Below are 27319 nucleotides of genomic sequence, written 5' to 3'. Positions count from 1 at the left end.
CAAGGTAGCATCCTGGCAAAACATAAATCAGGAGATAGTATTACCTTCCTTTTGCCCAAATTCTTTAAATAGCAAGGAGCAGTCCCTACATTCACTGGATGTTAGACAGGCAGTTATTGACTACCTAGAAGCCACCCGCAGCTGGAGACAGGACCATAATTTGTTTGTCCTGTTTGGGGGCAAAAACAAGGATAAGAGCGCCTCTAAAGCATGTATTACAAGATGGATTACCTCAGTTATTTCCCTAGCCTACCAGTCGGAGGGGATCTCTCCCCCCAAAGGTGTGAGGGCCCACTCAACTAGAGCAGTCTCTACCTCCTGGGCGGAGAGAGCAGGGGCCTCAATAGACCAGATCTGTAAGGCTGTGACCTAGGCAGGTCCAGTTACATTCTTTAGGCACTAAAAGTTCGATGTACTTTCTGGCCAAACAGAAAGGTTCTCCAGGCAGTAATCCCACCCTGAGGAGGTACTCTGGTATTCTTCATTGTGCTGTCAGGAGGGCCGTCTTGGAAAATAGGCATTAGTCCATCCTGACAACACGGGTAGTTCCCTCCCTAACTCTGATATGTCATATGGCGAAATATGATATTGTTCAATAAAGTGTTATATTGCACTATCCATCGCGTGGTGCTTTTTATAACACTGAGGGAAGGGGGTGAAGTAGGACCTTTTAACCTCTCATGTGCTTTCCTGTCCCTGTAAGGAGGAGGAGGACGTCCTCCATGCTGCTGTCAGGATGGAATCCTGGACGCATAATTACCGGCAGGTCTAATGCCTATTTTTTGTTAATGTTGATGATTATGGCTTACAGCCAAAGAAAACCCAAAAGTCATTATCTCAGTAATTTAGAATACTCTATAAAAGCTTGAAAAATTATTTTAAAATCCGAAATGTTGGCCTTCTGAAATGTACAGCTCTTGCAAAAATTAAGAGACCACTGCACAGTTTTATAAAAATCAGCTTCTCTACATGTCCGATAGCCATTTCATTCCAGTGTCAGTTGAATTCCAACCAGAAAACACCTCACTCTACTTAATGTGCTTCTGATTAGGTGATCACCTGAACCAAATCTTATTTAATGAAGGAAAGTATAAAAAAAAACCCTGCTGTGGTTTCACAATCCTCTTGCAATAGGACAAGTTGGATGGCAAAACAAGTGCTAGTAATATCCCAAAAGTAATTGGCATGGTAAACAATATTTTTTTAATCCTAAGAAGTTGAAAAGAAAAAAGTCTTGAGTGAGGAAAAGAAGGGCTCAATTCTGGCTTTACTAGCAGAGGGATACAGTGAGCGTCATGTTGCCTCCATCCTTAAAATTTCTAAGACAGCAGTCCATTACAACAAGGTCAAGCAGCAGACATTGGACACAATTAAAGCTACAGACCGGCAGAGGGCGAAAATGACTCTCCACTGACCGGGATTGACCATCATCTTATTCGAATGACACTCAGCAACCGCAGGATGAAATCAAGTGACCTACAAAAGAAATGGCAAATGGCAGCTGGGGTGAATTGCTTGGCAAGAACAGTTCATAACAGGCTCCTAGAGAAAGGGCTCAAGTCATGTAAAGCTAGAAAAAAAGCCTTTCATCAATGAAAAGCAAAGGAGAGCCAGGCTGAAGTTAGTCAAAGACCATAAAGATTGGACCATAGAGGACTGGAGTAAGGTAATCTTCTCTAATGAGTCTAATTTTCAGCTATGTCCAACACCTGGCCGTCTAATGGTTAGACGGAGAACTGGAGAGGCATACAAGCCATAGTGTCTTGCACCCACTCTGAAATTTGGTGGAGGATCGGTGATGATCTGGGGATGCTACAGCAAGGCTGGAATTGGGCAGGTTAATCTTTGCGAAGGACGTATGAATCAAGCCTCACACAAGGTTATCCTGACAAAAAAAAAAAAACAGTTGATTCCTTCTGCTCAAGCAATGATCCCTAACTCTGAGGACTGCTTTTTCCAGCAGGACAATGTGCCATGCTACACAGCTAGGTCAATCAATGTGGGGGATGAAGGACCACCACATGAAATTCCTGTCATGGCCAGCCCAATCTCCAGACCTGAACCCCATTAATAACCTCTGGAATGTAATCAAGACGAAGATGGATAGTCACAAGCCATCAAACAAAGAAGAACTGCTTAAATTTTTGAAGCATGAGTGGCACAAGGTCACACAAAAACAGTGTTAAAGACTGGTGGAAAGCATGCCAAAACGCATGAAAGGTGTGAGCAAAAATCATGGTTATTCCACAAAATATTGATTTTTGAACTCTTCCTGAGTTAAAACATTAGTATTGTTGTTTCTAAATGATTATGAACTTGTTTTCTTAGCATTATATGAAGCCTGCAAGCACTGCTTTTTTTGTTATTTTAAACATTTCTCATTTTCTGAAAATAAATACAAAATTTAGTGCTTGGAAATTCAGAGACATGTTGTCAGTAGTTTATAGAATAAAAGAGCAATTTACATTTTACTCAAAAATATACCTACATAGAGAAAAATCAGACAAACTGAAAATTTTGCAGTGGTCTCTTAATTTTTGCCAGAGCCGTTTGTTCAGTAAATGCACTCAATACTTGGTCGGGGCTCCTTTTGCATTAATTACTGCATCAATGCGGCATGGCATGGAGGCGATCAGCCTGTGGCATTGCTGAGGTGTTATGGAAGCCCAGGTTGCTTTGATAGCAACCTTCAGCTTGTGTGCATTGTTGTGTCTGGTGTCTCTCATCTGCCTCTTGACAATACCCCATAGATTCTCTATGGGGTTAAGGTCAAGTGAGACTGCTGGTCAATCAAACACAGTGATACTTTTGTTTCTAAACCAGGTATTGGTACTTTTGGCAGTGTGGACAGGTGCCAAGTCCTGCTGGAGAATGAAAGTTCCAACTCCAGAAAGCTTGTCGGCAGAGGGAAGCATAAAGTGCTCTAAAATTTCCTGGTAGATGGCTGCACTGACTTTGGCCTTGATAAAACCTATGTACCTATACCAGCAGATGACATGGTTCCCCAAACCAGCACTGATTGTGGAAACTTCACATTAGACCTTAAACAGCTTGGATTATCTGTCTCTCCACTCTTCCTCAAGACTCTGGGACCATTGTTTCCAAGGTCTAGTGTGAAGCATCCACAATCAGTAATGGTCTATGGAACACATGTCATCTGCTGGTGTAGGTCCACTGTGTTTTATCAAGACCAAAGTCAGTGCAGCCGTCTACCAGGAAATTTTAGAGCACTTCATGCTTCCCACTGCCCTCATTTTTTCAAGCTGGTGTTGTAAAGTATTCTAATATACTGAGATAATGACTTTTGGGTTTTTATGGGCTGTAAGTCAATCATCAACATTAACAGAAATAAACACTTGTATTATATAGCGTCATTACAAACAGAGTGATCTATTTCAAGTTTCACTTTTTGTATTGAAAAACTGAAATAAATTAACTTTTAGATGATATTCTAATTTTGTGAGATGCACCTGTATGTCTGCCCCTGACCTAACCCATGGATACATCATAAGTGTCTAAATTCTGGACAACTGTGCATGGGCAAATGGTGCTCTGTAATAAAGAAATGGAGTGCAGTGGTCTCAATTGCTTGTTGGGGAAGCACTTTAAATTTTAAATGCTCTCTTATGGGTTTGTGCAATTAAAGCCAAAATATTAATATGAACATGGTCAGAAGATGCAGACTCCACGCAGAAGCTGCTCAGGTCACATTTAAGCCAAGTTCCACTAACCAAGTACACAGCAATGGGAAGGCCGACGCTGACCCAAGAAGTCACTCTGCCTTGACCAGGGGATTGAGATAGAGGACTATGCTGCAAACTATATTCATCCAGGTGATGAAAAGTAGAGCCATGGAGCCTACCACTATGTCACCCTACAGCCCAAACATAACTAAGCACTAGCCATGATAGTTGTACAAACGACCAATAAATCTGCTCAGATACAGTCACTCAAGGTTAGGATTTAATTCAAATCAGATTAATGTAACCCATCCATCCCAAACCCATAACTGCGCATAATGATGAACTATCCAAGACACAATTAGGTTTCTTAACCATACCGACCTAAATTCAAGAAGATCCACCAAAGATAGCAGCTTAAGAGAATCCAGAGCAAGTATCAGTCACCCACCAGGTGGCAATGAAAAATAACGTCCCCCTAAAGCCATGAAATTAATTTACTTACCTCTTCGCAGTTCCTGGAGCTGACCTGTGAGGACCTCGTCACTTCATCTTCGGGTTCAATTACAGTCTCTTCATCAAACTCTTCCAGCGAATCTTGAAGCTCTGGCACAGAGCGGCGGCCGTACCGCTTGCCATCTTTGATGTATTTAGGCTGGGCTTCGGGGGAGCAATCTAGTGTCAAAATCAAAATAAAGTAGTTTAGTTCTCTGTGCGAAGATCGATGGAAGCGCCTCTGGCCTCTTGTGATAAAGAGTTTATGGAAAAGGAAATGTTACATAATGAAAAGAAATCCCTTCAAAAGAATCAGGCTTAATTAAAACGGGAATACAAAAAGTAACTTTCTGAAGGTATCTAAGCAGTCAACCTTCAGAAAGCTCCTTCACTGTACCCGCAGGATCCGCAAGCTTACATACATGACAGACATTTACCAACAGTCCTACCATAGAACTCTAGAAGTCTTCCTACACCTCCACCATTGACTATATACATGTGTAAATTTTGTTGATTGTCATCACTATACCAAGTTCTCGAAACACTTAATAGTCCTTTCATATATGTATTGGACCCGTATATGACAGAACTTGCATCCATCAAGGGTATATATAACATACAAACAAGTACTCCACCTACCATAGGTCAACAGCAGATTGGGCTTCACAAGCTTCCAAATTATGGTAGTAAACACTAAATGCCAAGAACTAGTCTAACCTCTTGGACCTTTACCAACATTTTTTCACTGGTCTACTAGACTATCTGTTGGGAGTTCAGGACTTTATAGTTTCTGGTAGTAAAGTTCAAGGACAGATCCAAATCCGCAGACCATAATCTGCATCTTCAATGAGGCAACTAGACTTTATCATGAATTTGCCAGGAGTAGTTGGGCATTCTGGAGTTTAGAATTTATGATAGTAAAGCCTATTTGACCTAGAGGACATGTTGGTAATGGTTTGTGAGGTTAGACCAGCCTTTGGAAACTTCTGAATGGGAGACAGCTCAAGGTCAAAAATTGGTCAAAATTACCAATGCCTTCCATCGCATACTTGACTTTCCTACTTTTAGCTAAAATCTTGACTTTTAAAAGGCCAAGGTTTGGTCCAGTTTCATAGACCTTATGCTGGCTACAAGGATATTTTGATTAGTTTCCATCCAAGTGCAGCTTTTATAGGTCAACTGCTATAAATTTGGAAGCTCTTGCCAACAAATAAAGCTCCAAGTCTGGCAAGTCTAGCTTCAAGGAGTAATGCCAAATCTATTAGGCCCATTGCAACCATGAGCGACAGTTTGACCACCCGCACAATGGATCTAATTTGGTCAAAATGAGATGAACTACACTCATGGCTTGGCCATTGCCATTGATTTTAGGTGCAAGTCATGGCGAAATAATAGCCACCATCTAACATATGTATCTAGGCAGCTTTATCAAGAGGTTTGTAAAGTAATTTCACAGAGACTTTTCTGCTCCAATTATGATACCATAATTAAATACAAAAGGCCACAGTAGGAGTATTTAAGGTCAAGTTGTTTGGCCAACATCAACCAAGGGAAGACATTGTTGCCAGGATGTACAAGACTACATTCAGAATGGATGGGCAAGTAGGAATGAGTAATCAATTTAGCCCCAACTGGATCAACATGTATAAAAAAAAAAATCTGCTTCAAAACCAGCCGAACCATGAACGTTTGTCTACAAGGAACTTTTATTAAACCAAATACTTCCATTGGGTGGTAAATCTATCACTACTTTCCCATCATTTCCCCCATGCACAATCAATAAAACCTTGGAAGCATTGTATAATGGTTGCCAAAAAGTCCTAGCCCTTTGGGTTTTCATTACCCCATTTAGTGTATTGTGAATAATCCTCATCATTTGTACAAGACAGGTTTATTATACAGACTAACAAAGGGAATCTTACAGCTAGCACAATATAAACCTGGGTGGTCGGGATCCCCTTGTGTTCAGCAGTGAGGGTTTTTTTAATAACATCATTTGCTCCCATTAATTTATATTCCTACATGTGGCTCAAGGACAAAAGAAATGTCTGGACGACATGAAATTAATAAGATCTTGGTTGAAGAGAGCGGGTGCAGGAGTGGGAAGCAAAGAAGTGTTGATATGTGATCACACAAAATAGAAAAAAAATTGCAAAAACATCTTCAGCCTTCACATCAAATGGCAAGAGGCCTTTGAGCCGAACACTTCAAAACACCTTATGATACATCTTCCTGCCGATATATTCCTTTAGTAGTGAGCAGGGGGCTTGAAGTGTATTATCTGGAGGCTCGCTGGATACATTATTTAATGTCCAGCCCTGAGAACTATTTTATTTTGGTGGAAAAAAACAAAAAACAAAAACACATTGCCCCTGTAAAATCAGCAGCAGCGGAGACTGCTCTGATCTCTGTGCGAGACGCTAGAGTTCTGCTTTTCAACTGCATAATGGCCGCCCATAGAGAAACAACGTCTCGGTAAGAAAGTAGAAATATTCTAATTACTACAATTTACTGGTGGATTGAAAAACAATAAATAATAATAATATGCTTTAATGGCCTGCCAGGAACATAAAAAAAAAAATACAATAGCGTTAAAAAAAATGCAAATCTTAATTAAAAAGTAATACATTATTAATAATAATGTAAAAAAAAAGAAAAGAATTGTATTTTATTTTTTTTTACATTATTATTAAATAAGTAAATAAGATAATAATAATGTTGGTTTATTTAACTATTATGTAAATACCGTAAGTAAATTAAAAAAATTAACCCCTTAATGACAGCCAATACGTATATTTACTGACCTGAGATATAAGAGAATAGCATCCCCATACAGATGACAATCCAGCAGCTGTCGGCTGTCCACTATAACTGACAACTTGCTGTATAACAAATGATTAGTGTTGGCACCATCCAGATCTGTTTAACCCCTTAGTTGCTGCTGTCAAAAGTGACATCTAATAAATGGTTAATAGCTTGTGGGGACTTCTGCTTTAATCTAACTGACTCACCGAGATCATGATTGTGTGCTCCTGATGTTTACCATAGCAGTTCATGGCCAAATAGCGGCCTTAAGGTACCGTCACACTTAGCGATGCACCAGCGATCCCAACAACGATATGACCCGGTCAGGATCGCTGGTGCATCACTAAGTGGTCGCTAGTGAGCTGCCACACAGGCAGATCTCACCAGCGACATAGCAGCGGTCGGCAGTCGCTACTTACCTGTCAGATGAGGCGATCCTGACGTCCTCCCTCCCGGCTCCACGCGTCGCTCGTCGCCACAGCAGGAAGCCCAGCAGGAAGCTGACGACAAGAAACGGTCCAGGCCGCTCTCGCGCGATCAGCGATAACCAGCGGGGGTGCGGGTCGGAGGCAAGTATCACACATAGCGATATCGCTAGCAATATCGCTGCTGCGTCACAAAATCGGTGACGTTATAGCGATATCGCTTAGTGTGACGGGGCCTTTAGAGTCTCATGGCTCTAGCGGTCAGTTCAGAAGTCAGCGACATTTAGGTGGTAAACAAACGCTTTTTCATTCCTGCTATACTACTTTGCATTAATTCCTGAAAATCACCTGAATAAACTATTTGACAGCAGTTTTCAATATGTCGAGCGGTACTGGTTTTAAAATGGTATCACATTTGGGGTTTTCCAATATATAGGACCCCTAAACTCACTTCAAACCTGGATAGGTCCCTCAAAAAAATGAATTTTGTAAATTTCCTTGACAAAATTAAAAATTGCTGCTACATTATTAAACCTCCTAAAAGGCTAACAAAATAAATTAGCGTTTTAAAAACGGTGCTGATGTAAAGCAGACATGTGGGAAATGTTATTTATTAATGTTTTAGTGTGATATGCTTATATGGATTACATTTTTTTACATTTTTGTCAAATTTCTGAAACTTTTTATAAATAAAACACAAAACATATCAACCTAAATTTACCATTATCATAAATTATAATGTGTCACAAAAAAAATCTCAAAATCAATGGGATTTGTTGAAGCATTCCAGAGTTACCACATAAAGTGACATTGGTCAGAATTTAAAACATTGGCTCCGTCACTAAGGGGTTAAAGTAAATAAAAACACAAAAAATTATTTTATTCACTTTATTTTAATATTAACTTATTTACATAATCAGTAAATAATAAATCATATTTTTATATTATTAATAATATTATAGTGTTTCTTTAAAGGGGTTGTCCACCACCTGAACAATCCTCTCTCAATCACTATTTCCCCCCAGGTTAAAATAAAAAACAGCCGAGACTCAACTCCGGTGCCGTTCCAGCAAAGTTGATGCCGGTGCTCATGTGACAGTCTTATGTCACGTGAGCCCTACAGCCAATCAGCGGCTGCTAACAATCCAATTCCCTCTCACCTCCTTTGGACAAACCTGCCATCCGAGTGACGTTAGAACTGCGGATCTCTCACTTTGGATAGTAGTTTCGGCCAAAGGAGGAGAGGAAAGGGGCCCATAAGCGGCCGCTGATTGGAGAGACCAGAGCCGACGTCACTCCAAAGGCACCAGATGATAGCACAGGCTGTTTTTCCTTTTACCATGTAGGAGTATAGAAAATGAGTAGTCCGAGTGGTGAAAAACCAACATTAGCATGCAACTAGAATGGCATCCAAGAGCCGACAGAATTTTTATCAGACCTGTAACCTTGAAAAACAAAACATAACCTTGATGATTTTTTGTGGACAGAATGTCCACCTAAAATTAATTCTAAAAGCAACGGCCACGTGAACAGCCCTATAGACTATAATGGGCACGTGTTTCATGTATGTGAAAGACTGATGTCTAGGTTTGTAGTAAAATTATGGAGAACACAAAGGACTTCCAGTTATTGCACGAAATCTGAAATATTGCAATTATTGGGCAGATTTCACTGCAAAACAGTTACTAAGGTGGCATCGCACAAAAATGACCTAGTCTAAGAGAAAAGTCACTTTGCTCACCCCGGCCCTGTGCGGAAGCCTGGGGCAGCGCTCGGCTCACGCTCCACCTCTTCCCTCACCAGTCATACATGTTAGGAAGAACAGACTCATCAGGACTTCTAAGGACATCGTGAAGGCAATCTCAGTAGTATCAAGGCCATTGGGGGCAACAAAGCTACTTACAAGAATTAGAATTCTGCAGACAGCTCTGTGAACGTTGTCAGGATCTGCCATTGAAAAAAGATCAGGCAGAGTGGAAACGACCTGCCCAATCTTTGCGCTTCTTACCCCAGTGTTTGGTTACTACACATCTCCCCCCATTACCATTCTATAGATAAAAACACTTAACTTATGTAAAGGAAGGTAATAGGGGGGAGATGTGTAGTAACCAGACAACACTGGGGTAAGAAGCGCAAAGATTGGACAGGTTGTTTCCACTCTACCTGATCTTTTTTTCCAACTTAGAAATGGTGCATAATAGGTGGGATGGGTTTCCCGTTTGGCATCGGAGCCCAGAAGCCTCAGGTTCCTTTTCCTTCCTGCCACACGCAATATATTCTAGAAAGCACCAATATTCTGCAAACTATTTTATACATTGGGACTCCTCACAGTTACCAGCGAAAAAATAATCTTAAAAAGTTGCAGCTGTGCCCAAAACCTAATTAGTAATTACAGGATCCATGCAGACCAACACAAAATTAAATCTCACCCATTTTCTAAACTCCCCTCCCTACAGTAATCTTGTATTCTGCGCCATTACTACAGGGTCAAACACCGCAACCTTCGGGCCTCGGTCTTAAATTAATCTCTTTCATTTATTAGCGAGGGACAAATTTAATCACGGCTACCTATCATGGCGTGAACAGATGCCGCTGAAGTTCTGTCTGGAGCGCCTCTCTGCACTTTTGTAAAAATAAGAGTGAAGCAGGCGGGATGGATGGCAGTATTATACACTCCCCACCATTGATATCACTCTGAGAAGGAAAAGTCAAGCAGTTCTGAAAATCACAGGATGGATAGAGGTTACTGATCTGCAAACGTGCAGAAATCCCAGCACCTCCAGCCTCGGCTGCCATCACTGAGGTGATTAATTGTCGTCTGAGGAAGGTTCTGCCACTGAATACACGTGGGGAAATCATCAAGATCCGCGGCTGGCAGCTCCTGTGTAATCACCGACCAATGACGTCCCACATGAGAGCAAGTCTGGTGACCCTGCAGCCATGGGCGCACATGTAGACAACACAGTAGAACGAGCTCCTCAAATGTCGTTTACATATTTTTTTCTCATATGTAGATCAGTAACATGTCTCCATCCAGTGATTTCCATAATTCCATCACGTTTTCTTCTTGCTCTTGTAATTTCAATGTTGAGGAGCGTATAATTACACTCTTGTCATTATGTAAAAAATTAAAATAAAAAAAATTCTGGTTTCATATTCCAAGCAGCTAATTTAGCAAAGTTATGTCCTAAGCGTTCAGAATGAGAAGAAATGATTAAAGTGGAGCAGTCACTGGGGTTCTTAAAAAGTCTGTCACTAATGGCGCGGATGAAGTCTCCGAAGACTAATTGCAAAAAATGAGACATTACATTTAGGCATTAGGAAATATGGAAATCAGATACGAACACAGAGAAAGCATCCTCCGCAAAAGCATCACGGTCCCGAAAGTCAAGACCACGGGCGAGTCATCCAAGGTGTCCAGGTATTTAGGAGTCAAATAGGGCGTCGTGAAAAAGTTATGAAACTTTTTAATTTACCTCTGAGGCTTTCATTCATTTAATGATCAGTTAGTAATAATCTAGCTGCTAAAAAAACCCAGTCTCATACTTTTCAGGGCTGAACATTCGTTACAACTGCACCCAGTCCGCTAGTCAAAAAGTCTGGACTGCGGACTGATTTTTTTTAAATTTATTTTTATAAGGAATTGGTGCAGGTAAAACAAAATCAGGATATGTTTATTGAGACAGGATGCAATGGTAGCAAACCGTCAGCGAGTATACACAATCTATTCAGTCTGAGTCTGTGAAAATGGTTAAAGAATTGATGCTCAACATATACGTAAAAGCTGGAAAACTTAAAGAGAACTTGTCACCTGCCATAAATGTAAAGGTTATCAACCGATGTGTTAGGGTTGCAGATCACACTAAATATAAAATATAAGGAAGTGTGATCGCAACCTGAGGTCCACCGCGCAGAGATGTAAAACTGCTGCTCAGTAATGGCGGAGCACTAACTGAACACCGGCGGGTTAACCACTGACCCGGTGTGTACAGGGACGAACTGTTTCCTCACTGCTAAACGTTCACAGGACTCTGTCCCAGAGACAAAGGATAGAGTCCCTCTAGACCAGGGGTGGGGAACCTATTTCCATCCGGGGGCCATTTGGAAATTTCTACCATCATTCAAGGGCCACACAAAAATGATCACCTTGAAAATTACCCCGGTATATTTACTCAAACAATTAATTACGGTAACTCACCCTTAATGTGCTTCTCCATCACTGGGGGAGATATTAGATATATATATATATATATATATATATATATATATATATATATATATATATATATATATCTCTCTCTATCTCTCTATATCACAGGTGGTAGGATATACAGTACTCGGGGGGGGGGGGGGATATACAGCACTGTCGTTGTAAACGCAGCACTGGGAAACATACACATCACTTGGGGGGCACATACAGCTGTGGGGGGATATATAGCACTGGGGGGGGGGGGGACAGATCACAGAGGGGTGACATGAAGATCACAGGGGTGGGGCACAGAGATCACAGGGGTGCATATACCTGAGGGGCACATAGCTTTGGGTGACAGATCACAGGGGCACATGGGTGCACAAACATCACAGGGGGTACAACGCACGGGGGCACATAGATAACAGTGGGCACAAAGCTGGGAGCCACAAATATCACAGGGGTGCACATAGCTGGGGGGAACAGATCACAGGGGACATAGATATCACATGGGGAAATAGCTGGGGGGGGGGGGGAAGCACAGATGGAGGGCACGGAGATCACAGGGGAGCATATAGCTGGAGGGCACAGATCACAGGGGGTATATATAGGTGGGGGGCACAGATCACATGTGGAAACATAGCTGGGGCCACATTGATCACAAAGGGGCATGTAGCTGGAGTGGCACAGATCACAGGGGGGCACATAGCTGGAGGGCACAGATCACAGGGGGGCACATAGCTGGAGGGCGCAGACCACAGGGGGGCACATAGCTGGAGGGCGCAGACCACAGGGGGGCACATAGCTGGAGGGCGCAGACCACAGGGGGGCACATAGCTGGAGGGCGCAGACCACAGGGGGGCACATAGCTGGAGGGCGCAGACCACAGGGGGTATATATAGGTGGGGGGCACAGATCACATGTGGAAACATAGCTGGGGGGCACAGAGATCATGGGGAGCACATAGCTGAGGGGCACAGATTACAAGTAGAAAAGCACACAGCTGCCAGCACAGAGATCCCCGGGAAGGCACAGAGCTGCGAGCACGCACAGAGATCGCTGTGGACTCTCTGGCAGCATCTCCGCTTCCGGGACATGTGGACGGGAGAGCATTGGGCGCTAATCCCGCCCACCCAGACGCTAACCCCGCCCACCCAGACAATGTCATCATTCATGTGCAGGGCAGGCAGCGTTTTGTAATGAACGCTGCGTGCCGTGCACTTGGGGGTTAAAGGGTCGGCAGCTGACAGGATACAGCTGCCGCCCGAGCATTGGGGACTCCAGGGACCTGCCTGCGGGCCGCATGAAAAGCCACTGCGGGCCCCACCCCTGCTCTAGACCATCAGCGCTCGGAGCCGCGACTGCGGTGCCAGGAACAGATACAATTACAGGCAAGCGTGCACGGTGCCGCTCAGGCGGACGCCGCTAATCGCCCCGGGTTGGGCCAGATAAGCGTACTGGTTGCGCACGGCGCTGCACAGGCGGTGGCTGTCACTTGCCACAGTACAATAGTGCCCTGCAGTGGGCGACACCATCAGTCGCTAGTGTGTGCAGAGTGCTAGGAGTACAGTGGCGTGAGCATAGCCACCCATTGGCGCTGATTCTAACTCTGAATCCCTAACACAAACATAACCAGAGGGAGGGAATCTTAATGAGTCAGTCACCAGACACATGCATCCATCATCATACACACAAATAACAATTAGAGTCTATACTAGCTGAGCCTTTTATAGCAGCGTCCTTCCGGGACTTTCCTGATGGTTCAATCTGAGCTGCTTGAGGACCTGAGCATGTGACCTCCGACCTCCAATGAGAGGTCATCCCACGGGCATGCTCAGTAGGCTGCAAAAAGGACAGCCTCCAGAGCTGCTCGCTGCTGACTAGTGCGGATTGATAAAGCTGAAGCAGAGGTGGTAGCAGCAACCAACCTGACAGCACTAGCCTGAGCAAGACATAGGGATCGACGCCTTTGCTGAGCAGCCTCCTCTGTGGTCAGGACTGAATGGGAGACCGCAGAAGGCAAGGCTCAGAATTGCTCCTTTGCAGAGGCAGGAACCCGACACCTAACACGATGTAAGTGGTGCATTTCTCCTGAATCCGGTGATCTTTTTCTTTTATTCCTGTGTTCCCGAGATACAGACCCTCTTACTTGTATATAAAATCTAGTCATATCAGCCAAGTGGGCGTGACCCAACGCATCTCTGGGCGTTAACTTAAGGACCACTCCCACTTGGGGAAGAAAAAAAAAAAGACAAAAATTTATAAACAGGGAAGAGGGAGCCGTATCTCATGAACAGAGAGGTGCAGGAAGAAAAGACAGACATCGCCGGATTCAGAAGAATGGCGGCGTTTACACAAGATAAAGATACCACATTTTAAAAGCAAGTCAGGGGTCCTCTTTAGAGGGATCACCCATAAATATAATTGACGAGCAAGGTATGATTACTTGAGGTCCGGCTGCAGTGGGAATGAAAAGGTAGTGAACCTATGTGGCTAACTCTTATAACCGTGAACGGCGGGTCTACTGATTCAAAGCTCCCCTCCCGAGTTCACCACAATATATGAATGTATCAACCTGGAGTACATACTGTTTATCTACTGGATACATGTGTAGCAAACGCACAGCTGTGAAAAGTTTGCAGAAAGTTTTATATAGGTTTGTTGGATGTAAACATTTCCATTTAATGACACCAAGAAGAGATTTTGCAATTGGAATACATAAGCTCCAATTCAAATTTAAAAACTCCTTTAAGAACCAAATTCTACTTTCCCCTTTAAGAAACTCTAGCTTTTACATGAAGGCTGCAATTTGAACTACCGTAATTTAGAGAGCACAGCTGAAGAAAATTTGCACTCACACAGAAAAGTCATTCTAGCCCCCCATATAGCACATGCAGCTGCCTTCCTGCCCCTTCATACTCCGCACAAACGATGAAGTGGGAATCAGACCTGGGCCATTGTATGAGCGCTGAAGGATGCGCTCACAGGGGATAATTGGGACCCTGTGATTAGTTTCAGCCTTGTAAGAACCCCCAGAGTCCTGCAGTAATGGGGCCGCCTATTGTGCCGGATCTCGCCCCTTCAGCTCAATGCTTTCTCTGAATCCATCTATTCACTTCTCCTCGGGTCGAAATGACCCCTTCACTTCAAAAGTAAGACTAATGCAAGAAGTAGGGAGAGTGCGGAGGAGAGTGGGGGAGGGGGATAAGCGGATCATCCATCATGATCGCATCCTGATTAGGTTTCCACAGACTGCACTGTATAGTGGGGAACCTAAGGGTATGTGCTCACATTTGCAGCAGGAATTTCTGCACCATTTCTGCATCTCTTGGCCAGGAAAAACATAAAATAGACAAGTTTTTTGCTCCGTTTTGAACATGTGTTTTTGGTGCAGATTTTTCCACACTCATTAATAGGAGTGAAATTTGCAGCAAAAACGCTGAAAGAATTGACATGCTGCAGATATAAATCAGCAACGTGTGCATGAGACTTTAGGAATCTCATTCACTTTGCTGGCATTAGGAAACCCTTCAAGTTTTGCATTAAATCTGCACAGAAAAACAAAACAAAACAAAAAAAAAAGGAAAAACTGCAAAATGTGCACAGACCCTTAGTCTGAGCCTTTCCTTTAAGGAAGCGCTCAGATAAAAGTTTTTTTTTTAATGTGTTGCACCAACTGGATTTAGATTCCCAACAGGTCCATTTAATCCTATATGCCTTTGAGTGTCCCCTGGAAGATGGTCCTTCAACCATGGTGTAAATGAGGCACAGTGTGTTTGGGGGGAGAAAGGGCAAGAGGGAACATAACCTGACCTGACATTACGGGGCCCCAATGTGTACTCTCTAATGGGGTCACCAACTATCACAGATATTTGGTCTTCTCATATATAGAACTAGTTTGGAAACTAAATTGCAAACCCTCACTCGTTATAGAGTACTTCCCCTGTGAAGAAAAGAGTCTAAAGATGGCTACCGGTTATGAAGCATGTGCCTTAGGGAAAAGATATATGATGTATAAATAATAATAATAATAATAATAATAATAATAATAATAATAATAATAATAAAAAAGGGGTTGTTTGGGCACATAATTTTGGGCTTTAAAAAGGCTTAGAGTGGCAGTGCTCCCCTACATCAACACTCCGCCACTACTGAGTCCACTAAATACTCAGTAGATGGGAGATGCCAGCTCAGCCAATCACTGGTGACATTAAGGTCCCACCTCCACCGCCAATTGGCTTGGCAACATTTTTTGTGTCTCAAGAGGGGCGAGGAAGTAGACACAGGCATGGACCCTAGGAGGATTACAAGTGGCCAGATGAAAAATTGGTGCAAGGTAGAATTGTGCTTTTTAATTTTTCAGTTTTAGGTTTATGCCTCCCTTGATCCTTTAAAAAACGAAAATCAATTGGTCCAGACAACCCATTTAAGGAACCTTGGTGTAAATCACTCGAATAGAGTCTAGGTGGGATGACACAGGACAGAGAACGATCTATAAACCCACCACAAGTGCTCTAGTAACACTGAACAGCTGCAGTCACTAAGCCACCCTCCATAATTCCAGCCACACTCATCCCTGCAGCCTTGACCCTTTAAAACAGTAATGGGCAACATGCGGCCTGTTGAGAAACTATAATGCCCAGCATGATTCAATACCAGTCATTTCTCTGGGAATGTTGGGAGTTTGCAACGCCATGCCTACTTATGGCCCAATGACAGGCACTTTATGGAGGACCTCTACCCATAAAGTCACCCTATTGTGCAGCACTATGGAGATCGCACATCTGTGCCACCTTTGACAACGTCTTTATCACAGTTAGCACATTCAACCACTCTTCTTGTTGTCACTGAATGGAAATGTTTATGGTGCTGCCGATCACTTTATAAAATTTGGGCTCCTCCATAATGATCCAAACCGCACAATATTGACTTTCAATGGAATAATGCAGACGCTCAGTCCTTCCTCATAACTCCCCGAACATCCAGCAGGCGCAAGACTAAATCCGTGCAATTAATTTCTGAGAACAAAACCCTCTGTGATCGCCAGTGCGATGTGACAGCTGAGGAGTCACCGTTGCCAAGCAACAAGAGCACGCCAAGCAGATTCAGGTGCTCCACAGAGGAGCGAGCAAACATTGCACGTCTGACTGCAAAGTCAATAATTAGCCAACAAACAGCGTTGGCCAGTGAAGCGAGCGACAAAACATCGGCCACTTATGGTCAGAAACAAAACAACAGGGGTGAAAAACACTGTGATGGGGTGTGGTGGAGAATGACATACATATACAAATAATCTGCTTCTGTCCTGCTGACACTAATGCAGGCAGCGTTAAAGGGAGAGCCCTGATACGTTATGTCGGGTCTTTTGTGAGCTTTCTTCTTATTACAACATAACAAGCACGGATGTCAAAAGATGACACCGATACAATCTAATAAGCCCGGACATCACGGGGACACCGATACAATCTAATAAGCCCGGACATCACGGGGACACCGATACAACGTAACAAGCCCGGACGTCACAAGAACACCGATACAATGTAATAAGCCCGGACGTCACAAGAACACCGATACAATGTAATAAGCCCAGACGTCACAAGAGGACACCGATACAACGTAACAAGCCTGGACGTCACAAGAACACCGATACAATGTAATAAGCCCAGACGTCACAAGAGGACACCGATACAACGTAATAAGCCCGGACATCACCGATACAACGTAATAAGCCCGGACATCATGAGGACACCGATACAACGTAACAAGCCTGGACGTCACAAGAACACTGATACAATGTAATAAGCCCAGACGTCACAAGAACACCGATACAATGTAATAAGCCCAGACGTCACAAGAACACCGATACAATGTAATAAGCCCAGACGTCACAAGAGGACACCGATACAACGTAATAAGCCCAGACGTCACAAGAACACCGATACAATGTAATAAGCCCAGACGTCACAAGAGGACACCGATACAACGTAATAAGCCCGGACATCACCGATACAACGTAATAAGCCCGGACATCATAAGGACACCGATACAACGTAACAAGCCTGGACGTCACAAGAACACCGATACAATGTAATAAGCCCAGACGTCACAAGAACACCGATACAATGTAATAAGCCCAGACGTCACAAGAACACCGATACAATGTAATAAGCCCAGACGTCACAAGAACACCGATACAATGTAATAAGCCCAGACGTCACAAGAACACCGATACAATGTAATAAGCCCAGACGTCACAAGAGGACACCGATACAACGTAATAAGCCCGGACATCACCGATACAACGTAATAAGCCCGGACATCATGAGGACACCGATACAACGTAACAAGCCTGGACGTCACAAGAACACTGATACAATGTAATAAGCCCAGACGTCACAAGAACACCGATACAATGTAATAAGCCCAGACGTCACAAGAACACCGATACAATGTAACAAGCCTGGACGTCACAAGAACACTGATACAATGTAATAAGCCCAGACGTCACAAGAGGACACCGATACAACGTAATAAGCCCGGACATCACCGATACAACGTAATAAGCCCGGACATCATGAGGACACCGATACAACGTAACAAGCCTGGACGTCACAAGAACACTGATACAATGTAATAAGCCCAGACGTCACAAGAACACCGATACAATGTAATAAGCCCAGACGTCACAAGAACACCGATACAATGTAATAAGCCCAGACGTCACAAGAACACCGATACAATGTAATAAGCCCAGACGTCACAAGAGGACACCGATACAACGTAATAAGCCCGGACATCACCGATACAACGTAATAAGCCCGGACATCATGAGGACACCGATACAACGTAACAAGCCTGGACGTCACAAGAACACCGATACAATGTAATAAGCCCAGACGTCACAAGAACACCGATACAATGTAATAAGCCCAGACGTCACAAGAACACCGATACAATGTAATAAGCCCAGACGTCACAAGAACACCGATACAATGTAATAAGCCCAGACGTCACAAGAACACCGATACAATGTAATAAGCCCAGACGTCACAAGAGGACACCGATACAACGTAATAAGCCCGGACATCACCGATACAACGTAATAAGCCCGGACATCATGAGGACACCGATACAACGTAACAAGCCTGGACGTCACAAGAACACTGATACAATGTAATAAGCCCAGACGTCACAAGAACACCGATACAATGTAATAAGCCCAGACGTCACAAGAACACCGATACAATGTAATAAGCCCAGACGTCACAAGAGGACACCGATACAATGTAATAAGCCCAGACGTCACAAGAGGACACCGATACAATGTAATAAGCCCAGACGTCACAAGAGGACACCGATACAACGTAATAAGCCCGGACATCACCGATACAACATACTAAGCCCGGACATCATGAGGACACCGATACAACGTAACAAGCCTGGACGTCACAAGAACACCGATACAATGTAATAAGCCCAGACGTCACAAGAGGACACCGATACAACGTAATAAGCCCAGACATCACAAGAGGACACCGATACAACGTAATAAGCCCGGACATCACCGATACAACGTAATAAGCCCGGACATCATGAGGACACCGATACAACGTAATAAGCCCGGACATCATGAGGACACCGATACAACGTAACAAGCCTGGACGTCACAAGAACACCGATACAATGTAATAAGACCAGACATCACAAGAGGACACAGATACAACGTAACAAGCCTGGATGTCACAAGAACACCGATACAATGTAATAAGCCCAGACGTCACAAGAGGACACCGATACAACATAATAAGCCCGGACATCACCAATACAACGTAATAAGCCCCGACATCACCGATACAACGTAATAAGCCCCGACATCATGAGGACACCGATACAACACAATAAGCCCGGACGTCACGACAACACAGATACAACGTAACAAGCCCGGACGATTTCAAAGGACACCGATACAACGTAATAAGCCCGGACCTCACAAAAGAACAACCATACAATGTAATAAGCCCGGACGTCACCGATACAATGTAACAAGCCTAGACCTCACAAGGGCACCGATACAAAGCAATAAGCCCGGACCTCACAAGAGAACAGCGAAACAATGTAACAAGCCCAGAGCTTATGGGGACACCAATACAATGTAATAAGCCCGGATATTACAAGGACACCGATAAACCATAACAAGCTCAGACCTCACGATGACACAGATTCAATGTAACAAGCCCAGAGCTCATGATGACACATATACAAAGCAATAAGTCATGACCCCACAAGCGCCCTGAAACACTGCAAGAAGTCTTGATTTTACAAGAATGCTGAAGTCACGAGAGCCCTGATACAGTGTAATAAGCTATGCCCTCATATGAGCCCAATACATGGTAAGAATTCATGAAATCCTGAGAGACCAGAAACAACGAGCAATAATCTATTGAGAGTCCTGATTATTTGTAACAAGCCCAGACCTCACAAGGACAATGCAATATGCTATGAGCGCACAACAACCTTGATAGACTGTATTGAGCCCATGATCCCAGGAGAGCCCCGATACACCATAACAAGTTGTGAAACCAGGACAGCCCAAACACACAGTCATAATCCAATGAGAGACACGACACACGGTCACAAATCACAATCCCACAAGAGCCTCAATATACTGTAACCATGATCTTAGGAGAGCCCGGTTGCAACATTTTTGCCACTTGTAATGAAAGTGTTTGTAATTCCGCAAGTCCCATTCAGATGTACGCAATAGGCGCAGAAGTTATGAGGACTCCGATCCACTGTAACGAGCAGGGAAAGCATGAGAGGATGAAACACTGTAACCAGCCTTAAACAAGATCAAGACAAATTTATCACCTCTAGAAGTAAACTAAAGTGTTTCCATTCAGTGATAGCAAGCAGACTTTCACTAGTGAGAAAATACTACACAAGTAACATTATTAAGATGAAGTGCTTTTTTTTTTTTTTAACAGAAAATTGCAATAACCACATCTGATGTGCAATTTCCCACCAGGATAACCTGTGTCCATATAGAAATCATAGCGGGGGTCCTCCACACGATTTTCCCCTAGGGTTCATGCTACAGAACAATGTCATGTATTGTACATCCTCAGATCCAGCAGTTGTGATTTACTCCACTTCCCCTGCAGACAATACAAGATACACTGGGGTAACACATGACTGCGGGATCAGACTACACAGGCTCTGCTTGTAGTCTGTAACTATGGAGACACATAGGTCTGCACAGAAACCGTGGGTATAGAACAGCAGAACATTTTTAACCAAAACCATTGCAAAGTGGTTTAATTTTTTTATTTAAGTTTTTAGACGCATTCAAGCACAAAAATGTTGCAAAAGTACATACACCTTTTTATGTTAAAATATTTAAAATAATTTAAAAAAAATGTTGCAGTGAAAGCAGATCATATACCTGGTTCTGGGCAGTTTTCCTTACTGGACAGTGTGCTGGATAAGGCATCAATAAGGGCTTCTTTAAACTGGTCAAAGTGAATCTATGGAAAGAAGGACAAGACAGTTTGTCAATTTCCCACCTGAGAGACGAAATCTCCCCCTGGAAACAACCCAAATCTCTGGGGTCCTCCTTGTGATGCACAATAGTAACAGTCACCAAGAAGGCACAGCGCACATTACACACAATGACATCAGTCCACCATTACTGAGGCTCAAGGTGCTCCCCTCGCTCCTATCCAAACTCCCTGGACAATAATGACTCCGTGTTAAGGCAGGAAGAAAAAAAAACAAAAAAAACACACAAATACTTATTGCTATATCGGTCATGCTGCGGGAACCATAGATGAGTAGTTTTGCATAGGGGCTGTATACATAAATTGATAGTAAAAAATAAAATTTTAAGTCATGATTAAAAGTTTGTGTCATTAGGTAGCAAAAAAAGGCTTAAAAATGGTATGACTTCTTGTGTGCAAGTCTTCGGTAACAGGGTTGTCTTTCATAATCCTCGTCTTTCAGCAGTACCCCACCCTCTCAAAGTCACAGAGTGCCCAGTGAAAGCTTCCTAGACCCACAGAGTCCCCCCTTACCAAAGGACGGCACAATGTCACCTACCCAAGAGTGCCCAAGAGACACAATTTGTCCGGCTGTAAAGTCAAGCCTCTCAGAGCCACGGAGTCTCCCCCCCCCCCCCCTTACCCAAGATGCCCACCCCGTATTTTATACAGTCCCACCCACCCAAGAGTTCCCATCCCCAAGATGCCCACAGATTCACATTGCCACCCTAAAGGCACTTTCAAGGGTGCAGTAAGTCCCCATCCTGCCCCCCCAAGAAGTCCCCAGAGTGCAAGCCTGAAAGGGCCCCCTGCAGAGAGCCACTTCCTAAAAAGTACCCCTAGGGCCACACAGTTAACCCCCACCAGGGCCAAAGAGACCCACAGGCCAGGGCAACCTGGGGCCCACCATAGATGGTAACTGTAATGTCACGATCAGTGGGGTAGACAGGAGGCAGGCCACAGTTTCTGAAATTTACAATGTCCTAGCGCTGACCCTGGCTAGCGATCCAGGGTCAACCCCGGCGGTAGGAGAAGTTGCTAGGCATTTACCCAAACCCATCCAGCCCGGGAACGGTGTTCAAACCTCAAACTTTCTGTATGCAGGCCCCAAATTAAAATAAACATTTTTTCTTAATTGCATAATGATTTTTACTTCTATTTAGAAAAATAAAAAAAGAAAGGAGCTGGTGATACAGGAATGTCTGGCCATTGTTCTGGTGTAATCTGCACCCGTCCTCCGAGCCACACAGCTGCACGGCAAGACAGATGGTGCCGGCTCCTGCGTCCTGCGGCAATTTCACCGTGACCAGATCAGATACAACCCAAAGGGATTATACTACATGGAAAGAGCCTGATAAAAGTGGTGGCGGTCATAAATTAGCCCCGCAATCTAATCAGTTTAATTCAAGATGCAACTGTGCGGAGCGCAACAGAATCCGAACAGGAAATTACGGCAAATTAGCGTGACCCGCCATGTGATTCTGTTTGCTCCCATTTGCATTTTTTTTTGCTAATCGCTAACTAATAACCGTTTACAAGAGGAGGCAGGAGGCGAGAAAGCCGGACATTTTTACAAATAAAATTAAAGAATTTAAAAATAAATAAAAATCAGACACAAATCTCTCAAAAGGGCCACAAAATATAAGATGCAATTGGACTGATTGCGAGGGACACTGTGACCATTAAATAGTAGATCTGCAATTGTTGCCACTCGCATAGACAATGAGTGTAGTATCAGGGCGAGCGCCTAGCCGCTCTAATAAACTTCTCCTGGCTCCAGGGGAAAACAGACAAGTCTCACCGCGATCAAGCAACAATCCCCCATCCAGAGGATAGGTTTTTTTCTTTTTTGGAGACTGGAATGCTGCTGTAACGGGAATCTGTGACAGGTTTTGCCACCTAATCTGAGAGCAACATAATGTAGGGGAAGAGACCCTGATTCCAGCGATGTGTCACTTACTGGACTGCTTACTGTAGTTCTGATAAAAATCACTGTTTTAATCAGCAGGAGATTATAACTAGTGGACTAGTAAACCTCCTGTCATGTAGTCCAACCCCACCCCTAACATAGCTTAATGACTATGCACAGTGTACACAGAAATTGGCCATCAGTGTTGTGGGCGGGGTTACACAGAGCTCAGCATTCAGAGAACTGCTAAATCTGCAATAGAGAAAAAGTGTTTTTAATCATAACTGCAGCAAGCAGCCCAGTAAATGACACATTGCTGGAATCAGGGTCTCTGCCCCTACATAATGCTGGGGGGAGAAGGAGGACTTCTTTAAATAATGCAAACAAGACATTTTGGCTGATGCTGGCTGAACTCAAAAAGTGAGTGACCTTGGAAGGAGAAACCTTGGTAATTAAAGCCATGAAGACGTTACAAGTTTTGAGGCCGAGATGGAAGAGAATAGATTGCACAAAACGTGCGGCAGTCTGGAGGAGAACCAACTGGAAAGACTATTCTTGGAAGTCAAAACACTTCAAAAAAGGTAATGTGTTGAAAATTACATAGTGTTGAAAATAGTTTTTTTGAGTTATAAAAGAAAATTGATCTATCATGATTTTTACTAAACAATATTAATAATCTTGTAATTTTCACAGTGGCCACTGGGGTTTCTTGAGTCTCTTACGTCTTGTGTACAGAGGTTTCCTGATCAGCCAATTTTTATTTTAATACATGCAACAAAATCGTGATTTAAAACAATAGGTTTTTCGATTATCCGGCATATGAAGACTGTACTAGAGACTGAGCCTTGTACACAGAGATAAATGGCTTAAGAAAAAAAAAAAAAAAACACGCCTCTGCTTAAAACAGACCTGTAGTTATAGATATAGGGGGTGTGAATAGTTATGCATTAGCGATCCCCCACTTATCACCTAGGTTACAATGGAATGGAAGAGATAACAGACAACTTTGTTTTGCCCAATGGAGACGAGTTGTTGGTTCCTGATGAGATGGAGGATGGTTCCTGTTGTAGTTATTGGGATCCGGCCAGGTTTAGAATGGTGATCCCCATCACCTTTGTAACATTTTATACTTTATTGTCCATTATTGATTTTCCCAAACAATTCCATCTACATTTTTTACCCTTTTGCTGCCAGGCTGGCGTCTGGTGTGTGGACCGCTGCCATCAAATGGATCCAATCTTTGTAGTGTCTGCCTGTATACAGGCCAAGACGTCTTCTCACGCAGTTTTTTTTTTCAGCTTCTTACTAGTCATTTAACCCCGAGCAGCCCAGACTATGAGGGAGACTCATCCCCACAAGTCCTCACAATCTCAGACAACCTACAAGAAGATGCCAGCTGCAAAAAGACCTCCTTAACACAGTCAGCCCCTGAGCACCTCATTAGACATCTCCCCGACCCTTCCATGTATACAACCATTAATAACGAAAAATATACAGAAAAAAAAAAAAAGTTTTTTTTATTTTTTTCAACGCTTCTTTGCTTAAAACTAATTTACCATCCAGACAAGAGCAAATCAAAACGCTCAGCCCATCTGGAGATTGAGTCTACAATCTCATGTCTTTGTTTCCAGACATGTCACCCTCCAGGAAGCAGACCACAAGCATTTGTCATGACATCTCATGAATATGCATGATGACTGAACACAATGAGGACACAGTGAACAGGGGGGAGGAAGAGGAGCAGCATGTACTCAAAATGAATGCTACAGCTCTGACCCAGCTCCCACATCAAATCCTAGCCCCTTATCTCCAGCATGAGCTTGACATTCCCTTCAGTCCAGCTTCCCTTCCCCACAATTAGGACTGAGCTTTATGGGATCTGATGGAGGTCTTATCGCTTTCAATGCTTTTAAAGGGCCATACACAGCTGAGGAACAGAGGCCGTCTGCCCCAAAAACTACACTCCTAAGGGTTTTCCGGTTAGATTTTAGAACAGAAGCCCTCAAAATTGCAAAACTCTTCAAAGCCACTGAGTTTCTGCTCAGTTTATGCTCAAAAAACTCAGTAAAAAGACTCCGTGTCCACACAAAGTTCCAAGTCGGCCTGAAGCTCACCACAAGGAGAACCTTCACCCCCTTACATGACCCTGAGATTTGTCCATGGCTCCTTAAGATGGCCACAAGGCAAGAGGGCCAGCTGCCTTCTTCCTACCTGAATGGTCAATCAGAAGGCTAGCCTCACACAAGGTCAACCATCCATCGGGAAGCACAACGGGCTACTCCATTGTATATACACACTGTGTGCCCTCCATAAAGCCTTAGACAAGGTGTGCAACATATAAAAATCTAACTACAATGCATTGGGTTTCATTCAAAATATTGCACCGTTTGGTTTCTATAGCCTCTGTACTGATCTGTCTCAGGAACAACCAACCAGGTGACAAAATCTTGTAAAAAAAAAAAAATAAATATATATATTATATATTATATATATATATATATATATATAGCCTCAGCGTGCCTTGTTTCTGGTTATATCCTCAGTACCACGATCCAAGCAACACAGATAGGGAAAGGGAAAAAAAAAAAAAAAAAAAGGGTGAAAAGGGATCGATATTGTGTAGAATAAAACTTGTGTTTATTTATCAATGGTTAAAAATACAAACCGATTCCAACACGTTTCTGGCATTATTGCCCCTAATCATAGAATACACCAAACTCATACACAATGAGAGATTATAATAATATATACATACAATTAAAAAAAAAGACAAAATATAATAAACAGAAAGTACTTTTGTACTTATTATTCCAATGCTTATTTATGTATAGATTACGGTAGTTTGAATGCATAACAGATTTATTTGGCAATCCACAAATTAACCTTACGGTCTGTGACTAGGGACAATCATGCCAGAGATGCATTAGAATCGCTTTGTATTTTTAATCATGGGATATCCTCGTTTTTAATAGATAAAATAAATGGCAGTTCTATTCTACACAGTATCGATCCTTTCTCCCCTCTTGTTTGACACAATCTTGTGTATGCCTTTACTACTTTAAAATAAAAATCCAGGAGTGTTTCTTTGTCGGTGCTGGAATCAATTACCCATAAAGCAGGGCTGACCCTCATATCATTTGCTATAAGTGATTTCAACATGTCCAATTCTTTGTTACCCCCGGCAATAATCGTGATCCCTTAGCGCCAGTCTCGACGCTACCGCTATCTGCTTAACCTCAGTTACCAATTTTGTAAGGACAGCAGTCATGGAGGCACAAAGTTTGGGATGGGGTGCTGCATGCTGTATTCTGCTATGCCATGGCACCCTTCTTGTGCATGCAGATCTTAATGACAGTATTACATGGTTGCAATAATCTAGATACCAGACAGAGCTGGCGCACCGTGCCCGTTGATATGCCGCCAGACGTCACCAGATAACATGCCCTGTAACTCACCCCTTGTCTGACAGCTCCTCTATCCATTACCCTCCCCTAATTTTCAATGATGTTCATTTTTATCTTCCTCCTTACCCGGCCGAGTGGGTTGTCCAGAAGAAGAACTTGCTGCAATGAGGGGGCCACTTCCTCCAGCTGCAGCATATGGCAGAGGTCCGTCAGCTCTTCCTGTCCCAAAGACCCTGTGCCCGTGGTGTCAAAACTATCAAACAGCTCCTTAAGACGAGCTTCATACTGGTCCTGCTCCATCCCATAGCCACCAGTGTGTCCTGCAACACAGAAGTTGGGTATATTCATTTAGAAGGAACATATAATACGGACACATAATAACGGTATTATATTACAGCTACGATGTCATCAAAAACCATATATAAACCCCCAAGGGGGAAGTTCTATAGATGATTCCAATCGTATATGATAATTCTGGAATTGAGCAAATCACTTTGAATATTCTTTATCTGATGCATTAATCTGCCTTTTTAAAGATATCTGCTTTGTGTCAATGAAAGACTTTCCTTTACATCTAGAGGCTGGAAACCAGTCTATATAGAACCCTGCGCATCTTAAGAATCTTCAGCCACATACAGTTGTGTGAAAAAGTGTTTGCCCCCTTCCTGATTTCCTATTCTTTTGCATGATTGTCACACTTGAATGTTTCAGATCACCAAACAAATTTAAATATTAGACAAAGATAACACAAGTAATCACAAAATGAAGTTTTTTTTAGGTGTTTATTATTAAGGGGAAATGAAATCCAAACCTACAGGGCCCTGTGTGAAAAAGTGAATGCCTTTCCCCTTAAAATCTAAGTTAATTGTGGTTTAT

The 27319-nt window shown here is 43.1% G+C and overlaps 1 protein-coding gene across 5 annotated transcripts in view; it reads right to left on the bottom strand.

The window, feature by feature from the left end:
* NIN (ninein) overlaps positions 1 to 27319 on the bottom strand; it is a 133128-nt gene that overhangs the window by 86060 nt on the left and 19749 nt on the right. For all 5 annotated transcript variants that reach the window (XM_073577669.1, XM_073577671.1, XM_073577667.1 and 2 more), the window contains exons 2-4: positions 26570 to 26763; positions 21037 to 21118; positions 4186 to 4355 (exon numbers count right to left, since the gene is read on the bottom strand). In XM_073577669.1, coding sequence (XP_073433770.1) covers positions 4186 to 4355; positions 21037 to 21118; positions 26570 to 26743 — 426 coding nt within the window. In that variant the 5' untranslated portion in view covers positions 26744 to 26763. The remainder of the gene's footprint in view (positions 1 to 4185; positions 4356 to 21036; positions 21119 to 26569; positions 26764 to 27319) is intronic.

Source organism: Dendrobates tinctorius, unplaced genomic scaffold (assembly GCF_039654945.1).
Source record: "Dendrobates tinctorius isolate UK_male_01 unplaced genomic scaffold, ASM3965494v1 ptg000057l, whole genome shotgun sequence".
NCBI classification, from domain to species: domain Eukaryota; kingdom Metazoa; phylum Chordata; class Amphibia; order Anura; family Dendrobatidae; genus Dendrobates; species Dendrobates tinctorius.
Note: the sequence above shows the minus strand (reverse complement) of the source record. Positions and strands in the feature narration are given on the sequence as shown.